Source organism: Cygnus olor, chromosome 16 (assembly GCF_009769625.2).
Source record: "Cygnus olor isolate bCygOlo1 chromosome 16, bCygOlo1.pri.v2, whole genome shotgun sequence".
NCBI classification, from domain to species: domain Eukaryota; kingdom Metazoa; phylum Chordata; class Aves; order Anseriformes; family Anatidae; genus Cygnus; species Cygnus olor.
The window spans coordinates 11,486,398-11,513,475 of NC_049184.1; the positions used below are offsets into that span (position 1 = coordinate 11,486,398).

The window sequence follows — 27,078 nt, forward strand, 5'->3', positions numbered from 1 at the left end:
TTCTTGTGTATTTGATAAAATACAGATCTTGCTATAGCATTTATCATTATTCCTTTATTTTCTGTACACAGCAAAGGGTAATTACTGCAACCGTATATTGCAGTGTGGTCCCTGCTGTGAGTATTTCTTTGTCTCTGTAACTTCAGTCTCTGGCTTGGTAAAACCTGCCACAGAGGAGACGATGAGAATCCCTGATGTTGCCAGAATGCAGGCCAGAAAGCATCATAAAGTGTTTCTGATCTGTTTGCTGGATTATTACTTTAAAGCTAGCAAAAGTAGTGTGTGTGTGTGTCTGCCTAGGGGAGGGGTTCGATTACCTGAGATTCTCTGCAGATATTAGCAGTGTCTCGTGGGGAAATCTCATTTAGTATGCAGAATAAAATCACTGTGGCACTGATCATATGATTTGAAGACTCAATCCCGAAGCAGCACTACTGAAAGGGGAGGTGAAACAGCATAAGACACTCTGTTCAGACAGCATGAGGCTGTGAGCAGCACACGAATATTTTATACAGCAGGCAGGAGGATAGCTGCTGGATTGGTCTATTAAACGTGTAGTCGGGAAACCACAGGAAAGCTTTATTTCTGGCAAGTCTGCATTTTGTCAGGATGCATCACTGCTGTTGCTAGAAAAAAAGGAAGCCTGCTGCTGCGTGAGATTAAAAGGTAGAAGCAGTGATAGCTACAGAAGATCATTGTGAAACTCCTTTGATAACCACCTTAAACACCCCCTCAAGAGTGAATTTAACTGTTGGAGGGCACTGGTTCCAACTGACTGTCTGGAAAGTATGGTGAAAAGGATGCACGTTATGAGGAGGCATTCTACCAACAACAGAGCAAACTAGAGGAGAACTTCTGTCTGCATTGCTGACATTTGGGAAAAATAATACAAGAAAGCATTCTGGTGCTGAGATTCTTGCCTTTTTTTTTTTTTTTTTTTTTTTCCCGTTGAGTCCTGCAGAAGAATTTTGTATTCCCCCTCTACCCACAAACACAAGGAAAACACCAACCAGAACTCAGAATACTGCAGACTTTCCAAAGAACAAGCATGGTACAAAATGTGATTTTGGTGTTTTTCCGTAGGCGACTCAGCCAAAGACCTGCTGTTGAAGAGCTAGAAAGAAGAAATATACTTAAACGTGAGTATTTTTTTCTTTTAGTATTTTATACATATTTGTTGCAACCGACGATTACATTTCTAGAACATATTCTTTTATAGAGAAATTCATTCACTGTGATTATTTTGTGCACCTCAAAGTTTAACATGTCCTGGGTTTCAAGTATTGCAGAAATCAGAATTTACACTTTGATAAAGGCCTGCAATTTAGTACAGAAAATAGTACCTCATTAAATTTTCAGTTTTCAAATCATTTATATTGTGAATATACTGTTATGGATATCTGAGAGGGGAGTAGCATCCTAGTGTCACACAGTACAATGAGACTTTGGACTGTCATTTTTCAAGACTGCCATGGTAAACTGTACATTGAATACCACCAAGGCTAGAGTGGAATAGACAAAGCATCCTTGCAGAGGTGTGAGGACATTCCCAAAGACAAGACAAAGAAATATCATCTGAGATATTAGAGTTATTAGAGGGACAATGCCAAGCCTATTACAGATGCTGCTACGCAGGAATATTGCTCAACATCTTTCAGATAAACACAAAACAGAAGCTTGCAACTCTTTTCCTAAAGTTTCTGACCCAGGCATCAAACAGATGATGCAACCCTTTCCTTAGATGTATTGGGAATTCTCTAAATTAGGTGAAGAAGGGAAAAGGCTTTGGATTTTTCTCTGCTGTGGTTCTCAGACAGGAGAATGGAAGAGGTCATCTGCTTGAAGAAAAAGTGTATTGCTTCTGTTATTTTTATGGTCTATTTAGTGTTGACAGTAAAAACAAGACAAAACCCAACAACAACAAAACCAGAATGATGTGAAAATGGTTGTCTTCTCATTAAACACAAAACACAAAGTCACATAGAATGTGGCTTATGTCATACAAGCAATCCTGCCTTTGGTATTTAATACATATTTAATTATTAATGTGATTACAATTAAGTAGAAAAAAAGGTTATCTACATTTTGTTACCTACTATTTGCTGTCTCAGAACTTTCTTAGTAGTTCATACAAAAAGCTTATGCTGTTGCCATTGAAGTTACTGGGGATTTCATTTCAGTTTTAACAAAAAGAAATTCCATAATCAGCTTATATTTTCAGTACTCCTCCAATGCATACATTGTGCATGGTTAAATTAGATGCATCTGACACATGTGCACAGCTAAATGAGAAACAGGATACATACAGGATACAGTCTCTGAAAATGTAAATGGATGAACTTGGCCTAAATTCACCTGTCATCTAAATAAGAGACAAGAAAAAGCATTAACCCAGGATTCTGAAACATGTGGAGCCAGATTTTCAAGAGTCAGTGCCTAAGATCGCCTCTGAATTTTTTTTTTTCTTTTTTCCCCTAAGGAAGGATCTCTGCTGAAAAAAATCTGTTCCTTTATGTTTACTTTTTGAAGTATGCTGGTTACAACCTTAATCTGGGTTAAACTGACAAGCTTGAATAATAAAAAAGTTTGAATACATTCATATAATGAGCTTACAGAGAGATAAAGCAGAAAGAAGATAAAGCAGAATTAAAGATATTTCCTAAATGCCAGCTGAACATACTGGTCTAGATTTGTATCTCATTTAAAGTGCTTCCAACATGGAGCAAATTCATTGACTTCAGTTCAATTGCTCAGGCTTTGTACAGGTTCAGCTGAGATCATAGCCAGCTCTATTTATTTACCTCTTTCATTATATAAAAAGCTAAACATCTTGTAAGAGCTAAGGTCATCATTTGTGTCAATAGTAATCTTAAATGGCTGGACAGATACAACAAATCTAGTCTCAGTTTTGAGTGAATCTGGAAATTAGTAAACTCTCCTTTTATTAATAGGGATATAAATCTTCTTATTATGGACTTTAAAAACACCTGGCTTGGGTCTGACGTGCAAAGCTGTAGCAGTATAAATACCCTTCAGTGAAATCACTACAACCTCCTCCAGCTTGTGTTTGTACAGTTGACTCCTAAGTTTCTTAACGTCTTTGATGTTAATAATACACACTGCTAACAGAAGCAACATTACCCCCAAGCTGCTATAAGGACTAATAATTCACATTTGTATGGTTCCTTCAAAATGGGAAGCTTATTCCAAGTGCCTAAGTGCAACCACTAAGTCATTTTAAAACAAAACTTAATAAAATTGAAATGAGAGCCTGTTCTTATCACCCTCAGGGAGATGGTTCCGAGATAAAAGTAGTACTTAAAAAGAAAATGTAAAGCCAACACTTTCTTACAAATTTGTTGAACTTCTACTTCCTGTACTTTAACGATACAACATTGCTGGTTTACCACAGAGCATGGCAACCCTGTGAACTAAAATCAAGACCCAGGTGTTCACGTGTTCTTCCTGTATTCAGCAGAATGCCATTCACATTCAAGAAGGCAGCATCTCTTAAATCATGCTGTAAAATCCCCACTTCTTTCTTAACACCAGGAATTGTTTCCATGTCACGCACAGCTAAGAATTCCCTGAATAACTCGCAGAGCAGCGAAATGAATTACAGAACTGCACATGCCAATTTGTAATTGGGAGCTTCTTTCTACTCAGGTTTACAAAGCCAGCCCTCAGTAATGAGTAGATCTATGTGTAGGCAGAGTGATGCTGATGGGGAAAACCTCTCTGCTTTGTCTCTGTAACAATGCTTGAATTTTGTATTGCCCTTGTTAGCAGTTCCTATCAAATCTCGCTTTATTTTTTCTAAATGAATTATTTCTTGTGTTTTCACATTCAGCATTTTCTTGGAGCTGGGAATAAGCCCAGAGCCTGTGCGAATATCTCATAGAAAGGGGCCACTATGTATGTTTAGTATATTAAAAATTGGAAAGTAATTTTCTGATCAGAAATTCATATTTGTGGTTTTATTTCAGAATTCTCTCAGTGCATCTCACTGACAGTGATATCTTAAAAGGCACTATACCACAGAAAATTCTTTTCTTTTAATAAAAACATGTAGATTTGAATATCTACTCTGAAAGGGGTGAATTAAAATGTGGTGAAGCATATTAGTAAATTCTTGCAAGTATCTCTGCATCTTAGAATACACTCTACTTTAAAATTATATTCTCCTTTTAAACATAACTAACTTAAACAGCTGCTTACCCCTGACATGGCACTATTTTTAGTTGTCCTATTCTCTGTTTTAAATTTCTATGCCTTGCCACTGAATTTTAATATAGCACATTATAATATTTTGTATTCATTTGCTTTACATTTCTGCTATAGTCAGTTGTGGCTTTGCACTATTTTACTCTAAGCAGATACTTATGATGGCATTTCAGTGTAATGTAACGTGTGTAAAAATATGGGAGAATAATTCATTACTAAAATTACCATTTTGGAAACTCATCTGCAGTGCTATTGTCTTTTTAAGGTGTATTTAAAATGATGTGTGTGCCTTATCATTGGAAATATCTAAAGCAAATGGTATAATAAACTTCACAGTGCTATCTAGAGATTCCCAGAATGGTTGAACATTTTTCTCTAGGTCTGCAGCTTTGTTCAGGTCACAGGCTCATGCCTTAATTTAGTAACAGATAGTACTAGAAATAGAAACACCATTACCTTGTATCCCAAGGCAAAGGATATATTTCACACAATGTTACAGCACTCTGGTCTATTTTTAGACCCAGTGTGTAGGAGTTATCACGGCTTGAATGTTAATAGGCACAACACACAAAAGCTAGCTGGCTTAGGTTAGAATGAAATGCTACAAAAAGGAAACCCGTGAGGATAAAGGGGTTCTAATGTCAGTGGCACATCCTGAATAGCAGAGAAAAAAACACCCAAGTCAAAGATAACTGCTGTGGCAGTGTGACCATCTAAAGGTGTAGCCTGAGAATAAGGTTTTACAGGAAAAAACGTACTTTTCTTGAAGCTCGTGCAATAAGTCTTTTCAGCATCTACAGCAACATAATGGCTCCAGCAATATGGAGAATAAAAATTGATGATTAACTATGGAATATTTTGATTTTCTTTCTAAAGTTTATGCAATCGGAGTTGGTGTGACTGCTGTTGGTTTATTAAATCTCCTTGGAATTGGAGTTTAGAGCACAGGAAAAGCTGACATTGGCACCAGTACCTTGTCCTCACAGAGAGGTAACTATACGTTCTAGTGGAGCAACAGAGAGATGTACTGAACTAACAAAGCAGACAACTAAGGACCAGCTACTAATTTTTCTGTGATATAATTCTTATTGCCTGGAACTTTGGAAACTACTGATCTTCTTCATGAGGAAAATCATCTTTTTTTTAATATTCTCTCTAGAACGAAATGATCAAACAGAACAGGAAGAAAGGAGGGAAATCAAACAGAGACTGACAAGAAAGGTAAAATCTTGTAATACCTTCTATTAGTTTTTAGAAATTTATGAAAGCTAATACAACATCAACCAGTCCTAGAGGTCATTGCTACACAAAACCTCCCTTAATTTAACTCTTCCTCAGCAGTGTCTGAGATTGTGGTATCTAGTATATCAATTATATAAGTACCTACCATGTCTCAGCTATGAGAATTGATAGAATATTTACTTTTAAACTTTAAATCAAAAAATGAATACTTGCTTGCACACTGCATATTTTGCAACTATACTGCCAGCAAAGAAGTACTTTATTCCTTGTAGCAATCAGTAGCAGAGCTGGCTTCTTTCTGAGCACCAAGAGTGCTCTCACAATAATTTTCTCTTTGCATTTAAGGTATTCTTAAAATCAGAACTGCAGTAAGAAAAACTGTAACAAACCTTATATTATAATTATATCATAACAAGTTAACTATGCCTATTTTACCTATTCTAAATTGATGCATTTTATCAGTTTAAAGCTTAAAATATATTCTTCTTTTGTCCATTATAAAGCCACTGTGCTGTAGTCGACAACTCCATTTAAACAATTTTTACTCTCCCAGCAATACTTTGAAGGACATAATATTTTCCTGGACTTTCCAAGAGTTGTGTTTTTTCCATGTTGAATTAGTATTTTTTTTCCATATACATAAGTGCACACTAAGTTGAGAAGCAGAAAATGTTGCACACTTTATTGAAACAGTTGTTATTAATTGGTTTTATTTTACAACACTATTTAATGCAGCTTAATCAGAGACCTACAGTTGATGAATTAAGAGACAGAAAAATCCTGATTCGATTCAGTGATTATGTAGAAGTGGCAAAAGCACAGGACTATGACAGGCGAGCAGATAAACCGTGGACAAGACTATCAGCAGCTGATAAGGTACTGACATAATTAAAATATTATTGTTTTCCACTTACTTTGTCTAAAATGCTACATTGGATTTTGCAGACATTTAACCTCTGGGACATTTAACCTCTGTAAACGTTATATGTTTTGCTGTAACCATGTTGGCCAATGCATACTGTCATAAAAAAGTTATTTATCCATATAATCAACAGCAATCTGTATAACCTAAATATTCAGCATCTCTACTGGCATAGCATACATTGCCGTGCCCAATACCTATCATTTCTACTTAATGAAACTTCTGTTCTGCTCTGTGAGTCTGGTATTTTACAACACTTGTAAATACAAAATTATTTAACTCTCTTTTATTTTCAATTCCTAGGCAGCAATTCGGAAAGAGCTAAATGAATACAAAAGTAATGAAATGGAGGTACATGCATCAAGCAAACATTTGACAAGGTCAGTCTTCCAGCCATCTATTTCCATTGCCTGATAATAACTAGTCTCTTTGAGTCCTGAATCTATAGATTTTGCTCTTACATGCTGGATGTGGGAACATAGGGAATGTAGGGACATTTCTTTTGAAAGGAAATGGAAACATTTCTCATTCCATTCCGAACTTTGCTTTTCTGATTTATATATATACATATATAGTGTACATTAGCATGTACTGAGGAGACCCCCAGACTTCCTTTAGAGTATCACTCAGTTTGAATTTTTTTGCAACTAAGATTCAAAAGCTATGGCAAAAAATTAAATGTAGGGGTATAATATTGAAAACAAACAACCAAACAAAACCCCCCATGATGTTGTTTAAAGCAGATGAACAACTGAATGCTGGAGTGTACTTGAGCGTGCAACCTCATTAACCCAAACACTGTAACTTTCTCATAAACGGGGGAGTAATGTCCGTAATAAAGACTTGTGTAAATTTTTTGTTACAACAAAACATTTTTTGTTACATTTTGTTACAACAAAAAATTTGTTGTAAGAGATTCAGCCTGTAGATTTCAGTAGCACTTGAATGTTAGTTGCCACTGGAATGTGTGCAACCCCCTCAAAGCACGCTTAATGGCAGGCTAGCAGGAAAATCAAGAGAGAAAACTGGCTTGGACACTTGGGACTGTCCAAATGTGTGGGCCACTGTGCATCAAGTCAATCTTGCACTTGCCTCATCACAACACCGATTACAGGTTCTAGGTCTAAAATGTCATGAAAACACTGGGATTTTCCAAAAGAGAATGACTGTGAGAGAAGCTGATTCTACAGCCATTAAGTTACTTGCAAAAAGACCTTGTCACTTACAGAAAAAACTTAAATAGCAGTCAGTTATTTCCTACAATTTCTGTTACGTCTATTAAGTGAGTCCAGTTGCTCTTAAAAGACAATCTGGGGAGTTGTTGATAGCACAGTGTACTCTTGCCCTGTCTGTAAGCATTCCCAAGGGTGCTTGCTGCTAAAGTAAGTTGCCCAGCTCTGTACCAAGGAGCTTGGGGTGCAGTCTCACATTCTGGAAGGCTCGCTTCTGCAGTGTCTGGGCCTGCATTTCTGTATTTTTTTCTGAACGTGAAATGAATCTGATCTTAAGGGAGCTTTGTATGCCCAGTGAAAAGATGATCCAGGCAAATACACTGGAGTCATAAATACAATGTACGTTCATCTAAATGCTACAATTACAGAATTCTAGGCTGTTCATGCCATTGTTAGGGCCCTTCTAACCACAGGGTTCAGGCTCAACGTGTATGGCAAGATAAAAATGCATTGATCGAGTGAGATGGGAAAAGATGGGTGGGCTGCAGTTTAAGGCAGGAATTGAAAGATACCTTCTCTAATTGAGCTACCTGGGGAGTTTAAGTAGATTATAATGATGTATTTTGAAATTTGGTCAGGATATTAGGCACAATACAGGCTTACAATTTACAATTACTGCTAAAGCATTACAAATGACTGAGACTTTAATTACATATCTCAGCTAAGAGAACAAGCCTACAGAGCAACAGCATATTTATTCCAGACAGAATATAAGACTATCATATATTAATCCAACAGTGTATCTTCATATGTTCCAAAGCATCAGCTCAGAATTGCTTTATTCTTACAAAATAATAATAACATGGCCCAATAAAGAATATTACTGACACTGACAAACAGTGGCCTAATCACTAAAAGAAAAAACAAACAAAAGATACACAGTTCCACACCTATATTTGTGTTTGCACTCCCAAATAATTGGAAACTGGTTTGTCTGGACCTTGAGGAATGTAACTGCACAACAGTCATGACATACAAGTGAAAATGCGTCAGTGAAAATTAAGACTTTAAGTTGCTAATAGTTTTCAATACTGTTAATGTACCTTTAAAGAGAATTAGTATATTTTTAAAATGTTAATCTAAACCATATATTTTTAAAAATGTACTTTTAAAGAATGTTGAAGTAGATTGAAAAAAAATGTTTCCTGTTTCTCCTAGATTTCACAGGCCATAGAAATTTTCTTCTGAGAAGAATCTGTCTACTTTTTGATACTGCTGCTGAACACACATCAGGGAACGTATGAGTCTTTCCCTAAAGTTCAGTCCAGGATACCTTGATGTTTATGCGAAAGGAGGACTCTGCAGATGAAAACTCTGCAGCACTTACATAGAGAAAGAAACACCAGAGATGAACTTCACTCTGAAGCCAGAAGAGTGATGGCCTGTGGAGTGAGATGATCAGCTGAGAAAGACTGAATGAAGTAAAGCTACTTGAAAGAACCTACTACTCTCCTTTACCACATGTTTCAAACTGTTTTGCAGTCTATCATGGTAAAGGAGATGTTGTGCATGTACAGGCTTTACCATTCCAAGGCCTCTGACATAAATGGACATGACACACTGTCATTCAGTATTACGTTGACAAGACATTTTGAACTTACCACAATTAGTTTGTAAAACACTTAAGTTCATGTTCTAAAAACTAATTTAATGTATTATAATTTCATTCTTTTTTTATATAATGTCTAACACAGCTGCAAGCATTTTTGACTCCTGTTACTTTTGTTCTTTAATTAAATGACTACTTATTGCAGGAAATGAACATGTTTCCTAAAGCTGTTTTTTTTTCCCAGGGACAGTTGGGAAGGGAAGAGATTGCAATTATTATGTACCAGATCATATCGCTTCTTTATCGACAGTCTTCAAAAAGATGATTTTAACTAAGATTTCCATCTTATGCAATACCAATGTTTTGTACCAGGTCCTTTGAATGTGCATAACATGATTGTCATTTACACTAGCTGAAGTTCTGGCCCTCTGAAGAATTACAAGTTCACCGATATTCTCATTAAAAAATTACTAAATTGGATAACCATACATAAACAGATGATGTAAAAATGTACTTCCATGTTTAGCAAACGAATTAATTTCAATGTTTTTTATTAGTAAAAATGTATATATAGTTCAAGGATTTCTTGATAGTAAGAGGAAAGAAGTTACTTGATGGTAATAACAAAGAGCATTGGTTTAGAAAAATATAAAGCCAGACATTTCTAATAATGCTTGACATCTAGAAGCACCTGAGAATTCTTTTCAAAATACTTCTAGAAGGAGAAAGTTAGAAAATAATACAGGTACCTGGAAAGCATGCTTTACGAGACAACAAAACGGAGCAAATTCCTAAGAAAAAAACTTATCTGCAAGAGTTTTAAATGACATCCTTTTAGGAAGTCGTTCAGTGTCAAAAAATCTGAAAAAGTAGCTTTGTTGAGATGATCTCCATGAAGCATGAAAATAATCCGGAAAATAAAGGTATGTAAAATTGTTTGTATAGAATACTACTAAATTGCTGCAAGCTGGTGAATAGAATCAGTGCAAACAGTGGATGCAATTTCTGTTCTCTTCGGTGCTCAGTGTGGGGACGCAAGAACAAAAATAGCGTTACATTTTCAGTAAACTAACATTTACAAGTGGAAGGTAAGAACATACAGTGCGACAAAATATGTCAGTAAGGGCAATGCTTGAAGAAATTGATCAATCAGGGGAGATATCATGCTTAGGACTAACAAAGTTGGCATTGATAATTTAGCTTGCTCTGTAGCTAGCTGTAATTTTTGTACAACTTTTTAATGTTTGACTTACTTACATATCAGTTGAAGACTTGAATCACTGAATTACTTGATCCAAAGATTTTTTTTTCTATTAATTGCAGTTTTATAACTTGGCTTTTCACAGAAATATGTAACATCGTAACTAGCCTTTTAACATACCTTTAATTATATTTATCAACAATTTTTTATTAATAAAATATTTATTAACAATATGATGTGTAATATACAAAAAGGGTAAAAAGAATTGGGAAGAAAGTTTCTTAGGCAGAAGAACCATTTTTAGCATAGAAACTGTAGATGACCCACTGTTAACTACAAAGTTGGCTAATAATCCATGAAGGTAACACTCCTGTTTAGCACAGACTAGCAGACTTTCCTTGATAACTAAATGTATAAAATACATCAAAATTATGTTTAAAAAATGTAATAAAATATTTTAAGGGTACCTTAGAGCAGTTTTTTTAAATTCCAAACAATGTCTATGAGCTGGATTACTAATGCAATTTAGCCATCTTGTAGTTATGCAGCAACATGTTTAGCTTCTTCCCCATATCCTCAGCTGTCCCCTCATTGCAACCATCCCAGCTTTCTTTTTGCTTCAGTCTGGTAAGAGACAAAACATTGTGACTATTTCAGAGCCACAAATGATCAATGTCAGATAACTGGTGGGCAAATTCACTGAATTTGGTTATATGTGAAATATGTGAAAAATGTGAAATATGGTTAGCTTAGGGAGGCTATTTTCCTTATGCTATTCTTTACCTAGCGAGGAAAAAAAAAACCAACAGTCCTGCAGCAAACAATTTCTATCACGTTAGTTGTCTGCTTTGAATGACCTCAAGCTTTCCCATCCACAAACTGAAAAATGAGCAATTTCCTTGTGCTCAGTTTTGCATTTGTTAATATTCTGTCGTGATATGCTTCATATCTGTACCTTTGTTAGATTTGATTGTACCTGCTCATTGTTTTTAGAATTTAATGGAGTGGGGTAACAACTAATACATGGACAGTACAAGTTCATACTTCTATTTCAGCAAAAGTTTTTATTAAAGATAGCACTTCTTCCCAATATGCACTCAATGTAAGAAATGAATTTGGCTGTATACTGCACTTCTTAAAATCTTGTACAGTTGAGAGAAAATCCTGTTTCAAATAGAGTAGATCACTAAAGGAAATCTTTAACATCTCATGAGGTCCATCTAGTGGAGATGACAGTGATCACACCCTTAAAAAAAAATCAGAGGCTCAAAAATTAAAAGAGGACTCCACGCACCTACACAGATGGAATGAATGGACCAAATTATTTTATGGTCATTTCAATACATTTGTTTCCATGAAGAATAGTCTTCTATTTTTAACTTTTAGTTCATAAGAAATATTTCACAACTATTTGTTTACAATAAGCTACTACCCATCAATGATGTAAGTAATTATTAAGTAAGTAATTACACCAATTACTCTCCATGCTACTCTCAGCACACATGGGATGGAAATCAGACAGAAAGCATGTGTGTTGTTAAAGACAACCAAGTGTCAAAATAAGAGGTATAATGGTAAAGGCCTGTAAAGCAACTAAGTTGAGGGAAACTGTTACCACAAAGTTGGCCAATACATTATTTTTAGACCATGGTGGTCATAAAATCAGCTACAGAGGGGTGTGTACCCTCTTCAAGGTAGCTCCAGAAGCTGTGAAGTTGTACAAGTGCCGTGCTTACTGAGCCCAGGCTCCTGAGATGTTGTGAATCTTAATCTGAAGTCAGTTCCGTAGTAACTAGGCAGCTCTGCATATGATGATGTAGGCAACCTCAAAGACAGGCATATTCTATGAGTTATTCTCTACATCTGTTACTTCTTCTTGATGAGCTATAAGTTTTTAATAGCTTTCATTTAAGTTCTGTTAAAAAATGGGAATTAAAGGTATTGTTCTGAGCCTGAAAAAAATACAGTATATATACGCAGGATTGCAGGTTAAAAAGGCTAAAAAGATTACTAAGGAACTATAAATGCAGAGTACTTTAAGGTTTCTTCTGCATTTATGATGTACAAGTTCTAAGCTAGTATTTCTCTTAAAATTAAACAGAACTTGTAGTCACTATACGGCAACAAAGGAAAAAGGTAAATTATGACTCATTGGTGGTTCTCAGATTACATAGATTTCAGAAGATGTCCTATGCACATGGAACAGACAATATGAGTATATAGGACATTTCTGAGCTATAGACACTAGACCCTCTTACAACTGTCCAACACAAAATATTTGCCCAGCAATGTTTTCTGTGACAGAAATGCAAAAAGGTATTGCTACTTTAAAGCAGAATGGTAATGACATCATTTTGTAAAAACAAGACAGACAGTATATATTTTTACTGAAATATTTAATACAAATACCTGCAACATAGTTCAACCATAAATGTTTACAGTCGTTTTCTGGTAGAAACTTCTACTGAAATCAAATATCACAGATGAATAGGACTGAGATTAGCACATGCTATTTGAACCCTAAATAATTTGACTGTATTCTACATCAGACAAAAGAAATATTCTGTACACACAGACCAAAAACATAGATTTTAAGTGAAATTTGATTTCTCTAGAAGTCAGTTAAATAATCTATACAAATGTTAATAAAGACTTCTTCAAAATCGCATATGCTAAAAATCCAAAAATTTACATATTGCATTTTAGCATATTCAGTAAAGTAATTCCAAATCTCTCTAATAAAAGAAGTCTTATTCAAAAGACTTTAATCTTACTAAGGAAAATATACTTTCATTACAATTATTTCCTTAAGTAAAATAAATAAATAAATCTAGTTGTCAAATTTCACATTAAAAATGAGTTTATATTCAGCTTGAATTTCAGGAAAGTGTCTGAAAATATTACTTTAGAATTCTCCGTCTTCTGATAGAAACAACGTCTGCAATCCTCTGCGAACATTAATCAGTTCCTCTTCTTGCTGTACAAAAAGCATTGCAATTATCACACACTTGAAATAAAACTTTTTAAAAAATATTGTAATATTGTAATTCTGGTGCATAGTGTCCTGCTTCTCACATATCTGAAATAAGATACTTTTCCATGTTATCATTCAACATATTAAGACTCAGAAATAAAACAGTATATCCACATATAATAAAACAGTATATCCATATCTACCTGATACTTTCATCGCTCACGTAAAAGGCTTAACCTATAAAAATGTCAGTGATACTAGGATTCTAATTCATTTTTATTCTTGATAGGGTAACGAATTACTAAAAATTTTAAACTCTAACATTCAAACAACTATACTTATATTATCATTAATAAATAAAAAGAAAAGGTAACTTCCTTTACCATTTCTTTAAGAAATTTCTCTTGGAGTCCTTTCATGTCTTCTTTCATAAGATGCATCTATAAAAAGATACTCATACTGAATGTATCCTCTCTGCTTGCAATTAGTAACATTTTCATGATGACAATTACATCCCTAAATGGTTTATAAGTGAGAAATAAAGAGATGTGCATGCATCTACCCGCTTACGGAAAGGGATGTTTGCATCTGAGTTGTTCTTTCTTGGATGATTTACACTGGTAAAAAAAGTCACAGAATACAGTGTAAGCCTTGCAGCAGTTTTCTAGATAACTGCAGACACCTTCTGACAGGTTAAATCTAGCTCTAAAATGCTGAATAGTGTTACATTAAAAGTATTTTATGGCAATAAAAAGCTACCTAGGTTTCATCAATGCAATTGTGAGGATGAGGAATTCTTTGGGGAAAAATAACTCAATACTGGTATCTGTTAGCATAATGGAAGAAACAAATATGATTAAAACCAGCAAAGAACTGAAAGCTTGTAATACCTGTGAAGTAAAAATATGTTCTTCATAGTCAACAGTATGGAAGATGTTCTTTTCAAATGATGTTTTCAGGATCTGAAATCTAAAGAAATAAAAGGCAATTCAAATAGTTTTGCTACATATGAACATTTCCCAAATATCAAGAGTACATCCCATTATTTTTAGTTTAATAGTACTTAAAAACATTAATAATTATTATTCCTATTGGAGAAAAATTACATTTTCCCAGTACATTTTAATCTCATTTTCTCATTTTAATCTCATTTTCTCATCTACTATCCTTATTTTATGGAAAAGAGCAATTGAGTAAACAACAGCTGGCCTAACTTAAACCTTGAATTTACAGAAGAAAACAAGTTTCAGAACAGCATTAGTGAAAAGCACTAACCTCTGTTGCTCATTTTTCATGTACATACTTAAAGTCTGCTTCTGTTTTTTCCAAAAGGTCTGGAAAGAAAAATATTAACAAGTAACAGTCAGCAGTTTCTTAACTAAAATTGACTAATATCTATTATGAATAAAATAACCCATACTCACAGCCTCAGCACAGAATCAGTAGGAGTAAAACAGTAACCATAGAGGCTTTTTTTTAAAAAAAAAAAAAGTTTAGTTGGCAGGGTAAGGCACTTCAGGAATTCTGTTTTCATGGAAACAATTTTGCCAGAAATCTGTAAACCTATCGTGCCTAAGAGTTTCAAAATGATGGAAAAGAATATCTGTAATGCTTTAATCAGATTTTCCATACATTTAAGTATGATTAAAAGAAAAATAATAATAAAGAAAAGCCTTCAGAGTAAAAAAAAAGCTACTGAAGTCTTGTATTAACATGATTATTTGTATATTGACTTTACAGCAAGTAGCAGGCAACTGACTTGTCTTAGAACACACCGCACACCAGTTTCAAATGCCTACACGCTGTACCTGAAATACAAGCCAGCTGAAAAAAAAGCATACGAAATGGCATACACAGCCTGTTAGAAGTAGTATGAGTAGTTTATTCTAGGAAAAAAAAACACAAACACATAATGGTGATATAGAAATTCTTACAGGACCGCATAAGCCAATCCAGACATTTCAAATTCATTATTTGAATCAACTTTAAGGAAGAACAGAAAAGCTTTTTAAAAATAGAATTAATAATATAAAGATCCTATGAGCAATCTATAGATTTCATAAAAACTCATTTTTCTCCATGATAAAGTAATTAAAATACAAACCAAGAATTCTTTTTCCATGTTTTTCAGGGACTGAGAATCTTTCTCAAAATTTTCAATTTCCTCAAGGATAACTAAATGAAATTTGTCCAGCTGTCTAATCCTACCAAAACAGAATGAGTTACCTTTAGAAGATATTCATTGCATTTTAAGTGCTTTAAAATAAATATTTTGTTACACACCTGCATTCATGAAGCTGGTAATTCATTGTTGCTAAATGCTGGTGGGCAGCTCTTAATGATTGCTTTGTAAAATGATCAATTTTTTGTGAACGGCTCTGTAAAGATGTTTTAACACTACTTTCAGTTTATTTTCACTTGAAGAAAAAAGTATATTATGTTTAGTACTGTAATTGTTACTAATATCAATAGTACCAAGTAAAAAAAATTTTTTTTTTAAATCTCCTTAAATATTTAAGGAAAAACTTTCTGTTAATGAAATGTTAATAATCATGGGTTTATGTTTTTGATATTTTATTAGAAATACACTATCTGAAAAATAGATTTCCTGAAAATAGATAAAGTACACATGGAGTGAATGCTGTGTGCTTGCAGCTGTCTTAGAGGAACAAATGCATTATTTAGGCTCATGTTTTTCTTTTAGCTAGTAAGTCACATTCATGGTGTTGATAAATTTGAAAAGAACCAAAATGCAGTAGTCTCATTACTTTAGTAACATAGCTTGTTTTAAAATAAGGGACAGGATTAAAAATAAAGCATATCTGGGAAAGAAAATCATTGGAGGGTTAAGTACATAATTGAATCAAAAAAGACTTAAAAAGCAACTTTAACTCTGTGATTTCTTAAAGTTATATGCACTTAGCTATCTTCATGGTTTTTTAAGTAAATTCCACAGTGTAAGACAAAACTATTATTCATATGCACATGTAACCACACAGACAACTAATATTGTATATAAAATGTCTTGCCTCGATTTTCTTAGTAAATTCTTTTTGGAACTTCTGACACATACTGATAGTTGAATAACCAGGTTCCCAGACATCCTCACCCAAAACAGATGGATCATTTACAGATACAGTAGATAAGCTTTCAGACACTGAAGAAATGTTAAAAAAAAAAAAAAAAAAAAGGGTAATGTCACAATTCAGTGTGAAGAAGTTTGCTATCTGTAGTTATAACCTAGATCAGCTCTTGTTAAATACAGATTAATTGCACCAATTAGATGGCTGGGGCTAGCTTTTATTTTCGGACCAATTTACTCACTTTTTAAATGGAGATAGTTTCTAAATATTTAGCTCTTTTTTATTTTTGTCATTTGTTTTCTTTGAAACTTTTTTTTTTTTAATGGATGTTAACGTTTTTGGTTGAAACTTTAAATTATTATGCTATTTTCAACTTTTGCACAACTATAATCAACTTTCGTTTCATAGTTAACCTCTGTAAGTAACCATGTCATCCATTTTAAATAATTTTCTAGGCTGCAACTTTGTTCTTCTGCTTCCTTTCTTTTCCTCCTCTTTGCTTGTTTCTACTTCATCAGAATGGCTTTCTGTATCACTCTGGTACCTTCGTTTCAGGAATGTATGTATAGTCGGTCCTTTAATAAACATGAAAGCAATGCTTAACTTTAGGATTATTTAGAACAATGACATTGCAAGATAAAGAAGCGTGTTGTCCCTTTGGATCAAAACTTTAGCAGTATGTTTCTTTGCAGCTCAAGAACCATATAAGAATAACGAGCATTGCATTTATAAAGGGCATGTTCAGTAGTTATAAGCACTTGATGTAAATGACCAGAACTTCAGTGGAATACAGAACTCTTTTTGAACCATGCAAGACTCACTCATTAAAGACATTCACTCTAAGCCCTCTATACTTGATAATACTGTTTTCCCATTTTTTCCCCAGTATCAGCAGGAATGCTTTTTGATCTAACTCTTTCTTAAGAGACCAGCTACCCTTTAGAGTAACTACATGTTGGAACCCACGTTTCAGTTTTTTTGGGGGTACTTAAAGCAGCAGAGAAAATAAGAATAAAAATTGAACAATACTGAAAATATAATAAAAAAGAAAAAAAATCAGAGTTGCAACATTTTTCTATGCCAAATAAATGTTTTTCTTAACTGTTCTTAACACACACAAAGTCTGCTGCCTTTAATGTTTGTACCTGACTCGTGCACAGGGCCATAATGTTCTTGACTCCAAGACTGTACTTTAGTTCCACTGGAAATGGATAAAGGAGATGGTTCCTACAAGAAAGGCCATTGATTTATTAGCTTCTACAAGAAAGCGCTTTTAGAAGTCTTTGTCAGAAATCCACATTTATGTTGCTTTTCCTTAAACTATGAACGTGAGCACAACTACAGGAAGGAAAAATTAACACATGAATTACTATTAAGTCTCATTACATGGAAGAGAAAAATAATTTTTTTACCATATTAATACATAATGATAGCAATAAGATAAATGCCCAATAAGGTCAGTTTCTTGCAACTGTACACAAACAAAAATTATTTCTCAATGGAGTCACTAGTACTTTTTTCAACAGAAAAAATACTTACAAAAATGGGTTGAAGGTGTAGTTTGTTTTTATTTGTCAATGCTACAAGTTATATCAAGTAATACGTTACTGTTAAAACTGAGAGCACTTTTCCACCCCAAGAATTTCTCCATGACAATGTCATAATTATGTAATCTATAAAAGATCTTTTGTTTATTACTTATTGAAAGTCAAGATGAAAATATTTGCTTTTTTCTTTTTTGAAGATATTAATAATTGGTCTTGTTGGGACCCAATTCTTTAATTGTATCTGTCGGATACACAATTCCTTAAGTTATTTCAAATACATAAAAATTAACAAGTATACATTATATCAAGTGTTTAACATTAAGAAAGATCCATTCCCCTAAAACCTCACCAACTGCAATGTAGATATAATGGATGAAAAGAAGCTGCAGCTCTTTTCTGTAGAGCAATGGATTTATTAACATACCTCTCTTTTATTTTTGATGATAGGTTTAGTGATATCTTGTAGCTTTCCTTCAACAGAAAGTTTGTCTGAAAAGCCATGTCTAAAACTCAAATTTTCATTAGCATCACACATTTCAGATACAGATTCCTTTGTATGTTTTCCACTGGCAGTTTTATATGGGGTTACTGGAGTTAAGTTGAGCTACACATAAATAACAAAATCATTATTGAAATGAGATGTACAAGATGAGATGCATAATACATGTAGCAGCTGAATGGAACATCTTCAGTTAAAATAACTGTAGAGAAACTTTAATATTCTTACCAAAGATGATGCAGTTATAACTGGTGAGAAACTTTTATTTCCAAATGTTAACTTTTTAACAGTCATTTCAGGGGACTGATTTAGACACATGTTTTGAAAATTCTTTTTTTGTGGACAGAGATTATTAGGAGAGATTCCTTTCCCAAAGTTTAATGTTTCCCTGTTTTTTGGTGTTGACTCCTGAAGACCAGGTGATCCTTCACTAGAAATATGCTCTTGAGTAACATCTCTCTCTGATAATCTCTCAGCACCTAGAAAACAGTTACCCAACTGTAAGCGTGAAGAATGATACTAAAAAGGTCTGTTAAAGCCCCAGACTTCCAACTGTCCCTACTCTAGCTATTTACAAGTATCAGATGGGTGAAATTTTATTTTACATATTGGTATAATTCTTACCACATTGAACTTTTGGCATCTTCCACATTACCAGATTAATTCTAACAGCCTACTTTCACTTATGTATTACATAACTATATTATGCTGATGTCAAACAACTGCACAAACCTATACAAGTTGTAATGACATCCTAATATATTTTCTTAAATTATGTGGTATACATGCTGAATTGGGAGATCTCATATTTTAAAAGCATGAATTAAACATAAAATTTTGTTACTGTGATAATCTTCATTTAAGCTCCAACATTTGATATGGTATTTCTATACAAAAAATCAAAATACATACCTCTCATTGTCTCAAGAGATGCTGGACTCTCAGGTAATGACATTTCAATTTCCTTTTCTTCATCAGAGTTCTTTGATTTAATAAACGCTTTATTTACATAGGCTACTACTGTCTTTGTCTCCAAAGATACAGTATTCTGGAGTTTCTTCTGCTGATCACCATCTCTGTTTTCCTCATTCATAGGTTTCTATTAAAATAAGAAGTTTATATAAACACTTCTAAACACATAAGTATATATAAGCATATATATATAGGTAAAGAGTGTATTATCTATGTGCACAGTTGAACAAACATAAGGTCCAAATAGGAAGATCATTGGAAGTACTTAAATTCACCAGGGCATCAGGTGTTCTAATGTCAATAAGCATTGAATTTGCATAATTCAGCACCTGAATTTCTATTCTAATAAAGTTCTTAACTATTACAGACAAATACTGATGTTTCAGGATTTAATCAATGAAATGTACAGGCTTTTCCTATATATTGAAATGTTATGCTAAAAAGAAACGAAAAAGTTTTATTTAACAATTGTCATTGCTTAATTTACTAAAAACCCTACTTAGATATTCAACAAATGTATTGACATACCTTCTATCAAGTCAGCATTTTCAATTGTATACAGAATAGGCATAGCATTACCTCAAATAACACTCTGGCTTACTAAAGTCTAAGTAAAAAGTAGACCAGAGTCTATTTTGAAAAATAGGGCAGAAGTACATTTTTAAGAATACAGTGCAACTGTATACCTGTACTTTTGACTTCTCCTTCTTAGAGGTACATGCTGAATACTCCCTTTCTGACTCCTCTGAGCTGGAAGGCTCTTTGTAATTTTTTGCTAATGCTGCTTTTCGAGGTCGTTTTGTTCTATAGGTTTGTTCTATCATTTCATCTTGTCTTGAAGCTTGTTTTTTACGTTCAGTTTCCTTCAGAATAACAAAAACTTCTCAATTTATATCACAATATTTAATAAGTGATAATAGGAGAGTAAATAGTAGGCTGATTCAATGTTGGTTAATTAGGTACTTTAAGACCTTTTCAGTTTTCATTTATATGGACTAGACATCACCACTAATACCTACATATAGTGATATTTTCATGTTCACAATTTACACCGAGTGCATATGAATAGCTTTAAGCTACTAACATTAAATAGATTTGAATGATTAGTGTACAGTCTGAGAAACCAAAGAGTGGTTTTGCGGGGCAGGGTAACATGGTGGTTTTTTATTTGTCTTTCAGCTGTAGCTTACAACTATCTACAAGCGTCTTCCATAAACATGCTCATAATCGCTCATAATTCATTACACCCCCAATTTCAATAGGCTTACAATATTTTTCAACTATTATTCTTTACTAACATCAAACATTTTTCTTTTGTTTCAGTACATTACCTATATTCAGTTAAAGAAATTACAATCTTAAAGCCATTAAAAAGCAATTAAGCATATTAGCCACATGAAAACCCTCACTGAACAGCTAATGACCTATTCAGTGGAGTAGAGTGTTATTAAGCAGTAAATAGGCATAATCAATGATTAAGAAACAAAACTTAATGTCTTGATGGACAATAATCATTCCAACTCACACCTAGTATTATTCCAGAAATACTTCCTAAATACTGCCTAAAAAATATAGTACCTGAAAACAGCTAACTGTATTTAGAAAATGATTTTGAAATAAGCATGGAGAAATTGCATATATTTATGAAACATAATTTAAAAAGCATTGTTGTAGTGAGTTAAGATATTTAGAATATTAAAAGTCAGGTTGCAAATTTACATTTACCTTTTTCTTTTTTGCTGTTTTGCCTTTAGATGTATCCATCTGGCAAGCAGGTTCAGAGAATTTATCTGCTGTTACCACACCCAGTTAAAAAAAAAAAAAACAGGATCATAATAAAATGTTTAACATTTCAAGGTTTAGCTGTAAAATCATGAAATCACTTTTATGCCTATGAACATGGTTCAGTAAACTGCCTTCAGTGTACTATTTAAAAATCCAAAGTTTTTTCTTGAAAACAACCTGTCTACAACAATTTTCCATATTAAAATACAGACCTTTTGGAAATTAATGTTCCTAAATGATTAGGATAATTAATCTAAAAAGTCCTTATCCTCAGAAACAGGACAACTAAAACCTACCATATATACAAAAAAGCACATTACATGCTGTACAGTTAGTATCTATGGGCAAATTTTATTTAAAATACTTAAATATGAAGAAAGTTTCTTACTTTTGCCTGCACTTATTGATTTCCCTAAGTTTTTATTTCTAGTATAATCGATTAACTGGGGTTTAGATTTTGATTCTTGTAGCCAGCTGATGTCTGTCTTGCTGTCATCACCTCTGTATTCTGTGTCTGTGTCACTGAAGAGATGCTTCTTGTCCCGATTGTTTCTAGTCTATATAAAAAAAGTTCTTCTAAGTTACTCACTTACTTTTAATTTACCTTTCAATTACATACTTGGTATTTAAACACAGGAAGACAAACTGTTTTGTTTCCACAAAGTTCTGAGCCTTACTTTTTTTCCTGCTTTCATTTCAGTGCTAGTTTTAAATTCATCTGGATTCCTTGATTGAAAAAAAAAAAAAAAAAAAAAGAAAAAAGGAAAAGGAAAAAACACCTTTAAACAATAAATCAACATCTAAATCTTTCTGCTATTCATATGATGTATGGTTTAAGGATTCAAACAGATGTACCTACTTTTGTTCTCAAATCTATTTTGGAAAGATCTGTTCACCTTAAACCCTGAAGGATATATGTATTTGCTAATGATCAGTAACACTACACTTAGCAGTAAGTCCCTTTGCAAACAGGGCATTAACCAAAAGCTACCCCACTCCGTTCAGGAGGTTAAATCCCTGTAGTATTCCATGAATACTACAGCTGCTTTCATCATGAAACACAATCTTTAATTTTTATCAGGTTATAGAAAACTTAGATATGTTTTCCAAAGGAAAATGATAAAATAGACTAGGAGATGATAGCAGCTATGTTTACTGCTTGAAAAAACAACAGTCAAGGTATGTCCTGTATGCATTCCCTGGATTGTCATAATGGAATGCTGGGGAATGCAGACAGTACTATACTTGCTTATCCTCAGGAGACTAGGACACAACATAACATCTCTACCCGTTTTTCTTTGGATCTGTATGAATATTCTGTTCCTTAACATGACAGTCTTGGATCTAAAAAAACATAAATAAATGAGAATAAATGATAAATTTCATTCAAGATACAGTTTAAACAAAATTAAACAGGCCATCAGATAACATGGTTAAGGGCTTTTCTGCTCAGTTTTTATACTCAGCAATTAACTGACTATGATTAATTTCTATCTTAGAAATTATTTAAGAACAGAGCTGATAATTAAAACCAACTGGAATTGACTAAAGCTTGCGTATCTCTAGCTAATACATTTGCTTCCAACCACTTGCCTTCCAACCACTACCTTCACCTATTCAGTAGGCTCCTCTTAGCCGTAAAAGGCAAAACATTGTCTCTTGTCATCCTTTGTTTTTATTTATCTAGATTTTCTCGTTACTCACACAGCTAGGAAAAGATGTCTTTACAGGATGGGATGTTGGAAAGAAGGCAATAATGATTTTTTTTTTTTTTTAATATCTTTTAATAGATACATAATACTTCCTCCAAACTGTTTCATTCTTAATTCAGGAAAACAATGTTTTAAGTGGCCAGAACCTTATGATAGCATATATCACTATACATTTGAAAGCGATGGAGGTAACTATGTATGTACAAAACAATGACTTGGCAAATTATTTTTTCCCCACACCTTTCAGTGACACTAATTTGAATTTTTAGATGTTAACTATACTTTCAGTAGGCATAATTTTCATTTGATAGAGCTGCTTTACATTCTATTCATTACATATAAGTTTCAGCTATATTCTTACCCCAAGCTTTATTGTAGGCTCATCAGACCCACTGATGTTAAAGTTGTAGACATCATCCCTGTCGAACAGACATAGAGATCAATTTTGTAAGTACATAAATTAATATTTCTCACAGTTTGATAAGGGTAATTATAAATTTTGTTTGAAAATGTTTTAACTACTTACAAAATATGACCAGCGGTTGTATCAAGGAAAGTAGTAGTTTTCAAGCTTCTATTTTGAACTTTTTCCTAGACATAAATTGGAATTTACTCATGTCAAATTGGGACTACGTCTTTGTACAAACTGTCATTTCACACAACAGGTTTTTCAGCATGAACTTACGGAAAAACCTAGCAACTTCTCAGACTTGCACTTGATTAGCAGTAATGCAATAAGGCAAATGTAAAAAAGAGCTAGTAGAACCTAAATCTTTTAGAAGTTATCCTTTAAGGATGCTAACTAAACCTCATATCAATTGTTGCCCCCCCCAAACATTAGGAGTAGTTTCTGTATCCTAGCTAGATCTTATTTAAGGATTCTGTAGTCTCATTTAGACCAGCTTGATTACTATAGCATTTTAATTGTAAATGTTTAGTATTGTTATGCTCAAAATTAGAGTCCATATTACTCACAAGGAAACAGACTCAATTACAGAATATGTAAACAAAAATTAATTGGAGTTTCTCTGGCTAACAGTTGCTCATAAAAATATTATTCCGGAAAACAAAAGAATATATATATAAAGTATGTTTAGATAGTTAACACTCAATGCAGAATTAACACTAACTTCTACAGTTGTTTAACATTCACCGATATTTGTAAACTTTCAATTTACATCTACTAGATGCCATCATATATGCACACGTTTGTTAAGAAAAAAAAGGAACAAAATCAGTAAGTCAAATTACCTTATTAACACTGAAACAAGATTTACTTAAATACGGTCTGAAAAAATAAGGATACATTTTGTTAGATCCTAAATGGAATATATATGAAAATACTGTTTATACAAATAAAAGCCTTATGTAATACAAATTTAAAGGTATTCAGACATTTAAATAGTAAAACAAGTGGCTAAAAATAGATCAGCTCCCATTCATTTTTGTGCTTTACAAAAGCTACGTACTTAGCAGCTAGGTACACGCTACTACGTACACACCCTGAATGTGTTCCAAGTCACTATCCAAAACATTCAGAAGGTGAAGTAGTCTAACAACTACTCCATTCTCTTGTCATCCAGTTAGTATCAAACTGGAAAGGAAGACATGTAATTATATGTAAAGTACATCTCCATGTATCAGTGCAAGGTAAGACTAGTCTTCCCATTTAAGAATGTGTTAATTTAAACCATCTGACAGCCAACTGTTTCAGGAGAAGAGAACTAGGAACACTTTTGATCATCAGAAAATTGATAAATTAATCCAAATTTGAACCCTGAATGAAGAAGATAAGATGGAGATACCCAGTATTATGCTGTGACCATCAACTATTCCAGCTAAATTCTCTCCAGGAAAAGTTCTGTGAATGAATGAGTGAAAGCACACTGAATGGAATTTCTAACAGCCTTGTTTCAACTAATGCAACTACTTGCCTCCTGCTCTTTCATACCAAGAGGTTTATCAGAAGTGAACAAAAAATTCATGTAAAAGCTGATGTGCAATAACGGTAGATAGAGAAGTAGATTGCAGATGAAGTTCCACGAAAAAGAACAAGCATAAAAGTATATAGTTTACATCATACCTGTTGAAACCTGAGGAGTCTCTTGTTTTGCTTTTCTCGCTAGTCTTTTCTTTATATCTGTCACTGATTTTAGTAATTAGTGATTTTGTTGCATCTGTCATTTCTTTAGACTTTTTTTTCTAGAAAAATAAGAGTTGAATATTCAACTTTGAAGCCATCCAACAAAAGGGTAAAGCTGCAACAGAGCCACTGTTTTCCCAGTAATCAAAAGCCTTCTAGATGCTCTAAATAACATTTGTTTGAAAATTGTTTTCCCTTGCATTGTCCATACAGTGGGCCATAAGACATGAGGTTAGCAAATATTTTGTTTTAAATGTTTTGTTTCTGTGTATTGTGTACATTTGAAAGTGAATAAATGAGAATTGCATGTGAAGCAGAAGTGGGCTGCATATTTAAGAACTATTAATAAAAAGCCTGATTTTAAAAAAGAAATTCAGAGTAAGATAATCTTAAACAGGTCACACTGGAAATGAACTGTTAACCTGACATTGATTTTCAACTAATAAAGAATGAATTAAATAATGTAAAAATAAGTTTGAGAGTAAATGAAAGTAAAATATATTTTGAGAATTTTGGAATACTGGAAATATGACAATTACCTTAATTACTTGTCAAAGAAACAAAGGTAAGAAACTCTCACCGTTTTTGACTGTTTATTATTTGAATTCTCTTTTCCTGAGAGAACATCAGCTTCTTCTTCCGTATTGCTGTATTTTGTAAAATCAGAATGCAAAGATGTTTCTGACACTCTAGCTGAAAGAAATGTTTTAAATGTTTCAGCAGTAGTTGAAATATTTTTAATTTCTGTATTCAACTGTTTCAGTTCCAAATTATTAATGCTCTTTGACTGTCCACTCAGTATTTTGCAGTTTTCTTCCCTCGTGATTTCAATTCCATTTTGCTGCTGTTTTTCTCTTCTTTTTTTATTTCTTTGTTTATCTGGAGAGGTATTTCCACAAACTGAATAAAAAACATTTTGTTTCACATCTCTTTTGTTAAAAACAGGAACTAATACAGAAAGAAAGCAGAGCCATAGGTTAAAAACTCATCTGAAACATTTTTAACACTAACAATTAACAAAATATGAACATAACCTGAATGGGATGTAGGTCCTGATGTCAGATTTAGTTTTTGCCTGCCACCAGTTGTTATATTCTTCTCAGGAACAGAACACGCTCTTTTTTTCCATGTTCTGTTTTTATCAGAAGAACTTTCCAAAAGACCAGGCAGTCTAATAGAAATGATACCATCATATTATCAGTAAATTTTAGAAAGTGTGTGTGTCTGAACTACAATAAACGTACATCACAACATAGGAAAATAGTGATGGCTTATAGATATCAGCGCATTTTACATTAGCGCTAAGCCTGCTACCATTGTTCAATTAACCAATGTACTGTTAAATGGCAAACCTTCACAAACAATATACATTTTTAAGTCAGTTTCAAAAAGGCAACAATGCCCGATGGCCATCATTAAACTTGAACCCAGATAACTCTGTGGCGTGTCTACAACAGTTAGAACTTGATGACGTCTGCTGCTTCTTATGGCACAGTTCACCTACTTATATGTAATCCCATGTCATTTTTATTTTACCTTCTGATGTCATCTGAGAGAATTACTCTCCATGGTACTACTAAACATTACTCTTACTCTTAATGAGTATTATTCTCAAAGCAATCAAAGACTAACGAAATGGTGAATCTGTTTAAGACAACAGAATAACCTTTTCATGAGGTAGTCATAAATAAGTCATAAAACAGCAGTGACTTGGCATTCTTTTCCAATACTTACAGATGTTTGTTGCTTCTCCCTGTTGGCTGAGAATCAGGAACAATATCTAGTGCATCATCTAAACAAGACATTAATTTGTTATCAATCATTTTTGAAAAAAAAAAAAAAGACAAGATTAAAAAAATTAAAGTAAGGGCTATCAACATTTGTAAAATTACTTGCCTAAAGTTTGCTTTCTGGTGGCCCTATTTTCTGCCTCTTGTATATTTTTTAAAACTTCTTCATTAAATATTCCCTACAGGAGAATAACATCCAAAAT

General features: G+C 33.4%; 2 protein-coding genes across 16 annotated transcripts in view; one reads left to right on the forward strand and one right to left on the reverse strand.

The window, feature by feature from the left end:
• PHACTR3 (phosphatase and actin regulator 3) overlaps nucleotides 1–9,936 on the forward strand; it is a 105,542-nt gene extending 95,606 nt beyond the window's left edge. For all 5 annotated transcript variants that reach the window (XM_040575440.1, XM_040575438.1, XM_040575439.1 and 2 more), the window contains 5 exons: nucleotides 1,084–1,139; nucleotides 5,384–5,445; nucleotides 6,202–6,342; nucleotides 6,692–6,768; nucleotides 8,779–9,936. In XM_040575440.1, the coding sequence (XP_040431374.1) occupies nucleotides 1,084–1,139; nucleotides 5,384–5,445; nucleotides 6,202–6,342; nucleotides 6,692–6,768; nucleotides 8,779–8,794 (352 nt within the window). In that variant the 3' untranslated portion in view covers nucleotides 8,795–9,936. The remainder of the gene's footprint in view (nucleotides 1–1,083; nucleotides 1,140–5,383; nucleotides 5,446–6,201; nucleotides 6,343–6,691; nucleotides 6,769–8,778) is intronic.
• Nucleotides 9,937–10,064: 128 nt separating this feature from the next.
• The window catches only part of SYCP2 (synaptonemal complex protein 2), a 32,558-nt gene continuing 15,544 nt past the window's right edge, over nucleotides 10,065–27,078 (reverse strand). For 6 of the 11 annotated variants that reach the window (XM_040575427.1, XM_040575432.1, XM_040575425.1 and 3 more), the window contains 23 exons: nucleotides 26,982–27,054; nucleotides 26,820–26,877; nucleotides 26,120–26,256; nucleotides 25,666–25,778; nucleotides 25,026–25,144; nucleotides 24,194–24,230; nucleotides 23,469–23,533; nucleotides 23,304–23,361; nucleotides 22,519–22,574; nucleotides 21,908–21,956; nucleotides 21,619–21,787; nucleotides 21,171–21,238; nucleotides 20,132–20,308; nucleotides 19,386–19,572; nucleotides 18,702–18,952; nucleotides 18,399–18,578; nucleotides 17,573–17,654; nucleotides 16,841–17,002; nucleotides 16,374–16,501; nucleotides 15,628–15,722; nucleotides 15,449–15,548; nucleotides 14,620–14,678; nucleotides 13,729–14,313 (listed from right to left, as the gene is read on the reverse strand). In XM_040575427.1, the coding sequence (XP_040431361.1) occupies nucleotides 14,100–14,313; nucleotides 14,620–14,678; nucleotides 15,449–15,548; nucleotides 15,628–15,722; nucleotides 16,374–16,501; nucleotides 16,841–17,002; nucleotides 17,573–17,654; nucleotides 18,399–18,578; nucleotides 18,702–18,952; nucleotides 19,386–19,572; nucleotides 20,132–20,308; nucleotides 21,171–21,238; nucleotides 21,619–21,787; nucleotides 21,908–21,956; nucleotides 22,519–22,574; nucleotides 23,304–23,361; nucleotides 23,469–23,533; nucleotides 24,194–24,230; nucleotides 25,026–25,144; nucleotides 25,666–25,778; nucleotides 26,120–26,256; nucleotides 26,820–26,877; nucleotides 26,982–27,054 (2,637 nt within the window). In that variant the 3' untranslated portion in view covers nucleotides 13,729–14,099. Of the gene's footprint in view, nucleotides 13,348–13,727; nucleotides 14,314–14,619; nucleotides 14,679–15,448; nucleotides 15,549–15,627; nucleotides 15,723–16,373; nucleotides 16,502–16,840; nucleotides 17,003–17,572; nucleotides 17,655–18,398; nucleotides 18,579–18,701; nucleotides 18,953–19,385; nucleotides 19,573–20,131; nucleotides 20,309–21,170; nucleotides 21,239–21,618; nucleotides 21,788–21,907; nucleotides 21,957–22,518; nucleotides 22,575–23,303; nucleotides 23,362–23,468; nucleotides 23,534–24,193; nucleotides 24,231–25,025; nucleotides 25,145–25,665; nucleotides 26,027–26,118; nucleotides 26,257–26,819; nucleotides 26,878–26,981; nucleotides 27,055–27,078 lie in introns of those variants that run through there. The other 5 variants (XM_040575436.1, XM_040575431.1, XM_040575430.1 and 2 more) reach the window with 5 other exon arrangements.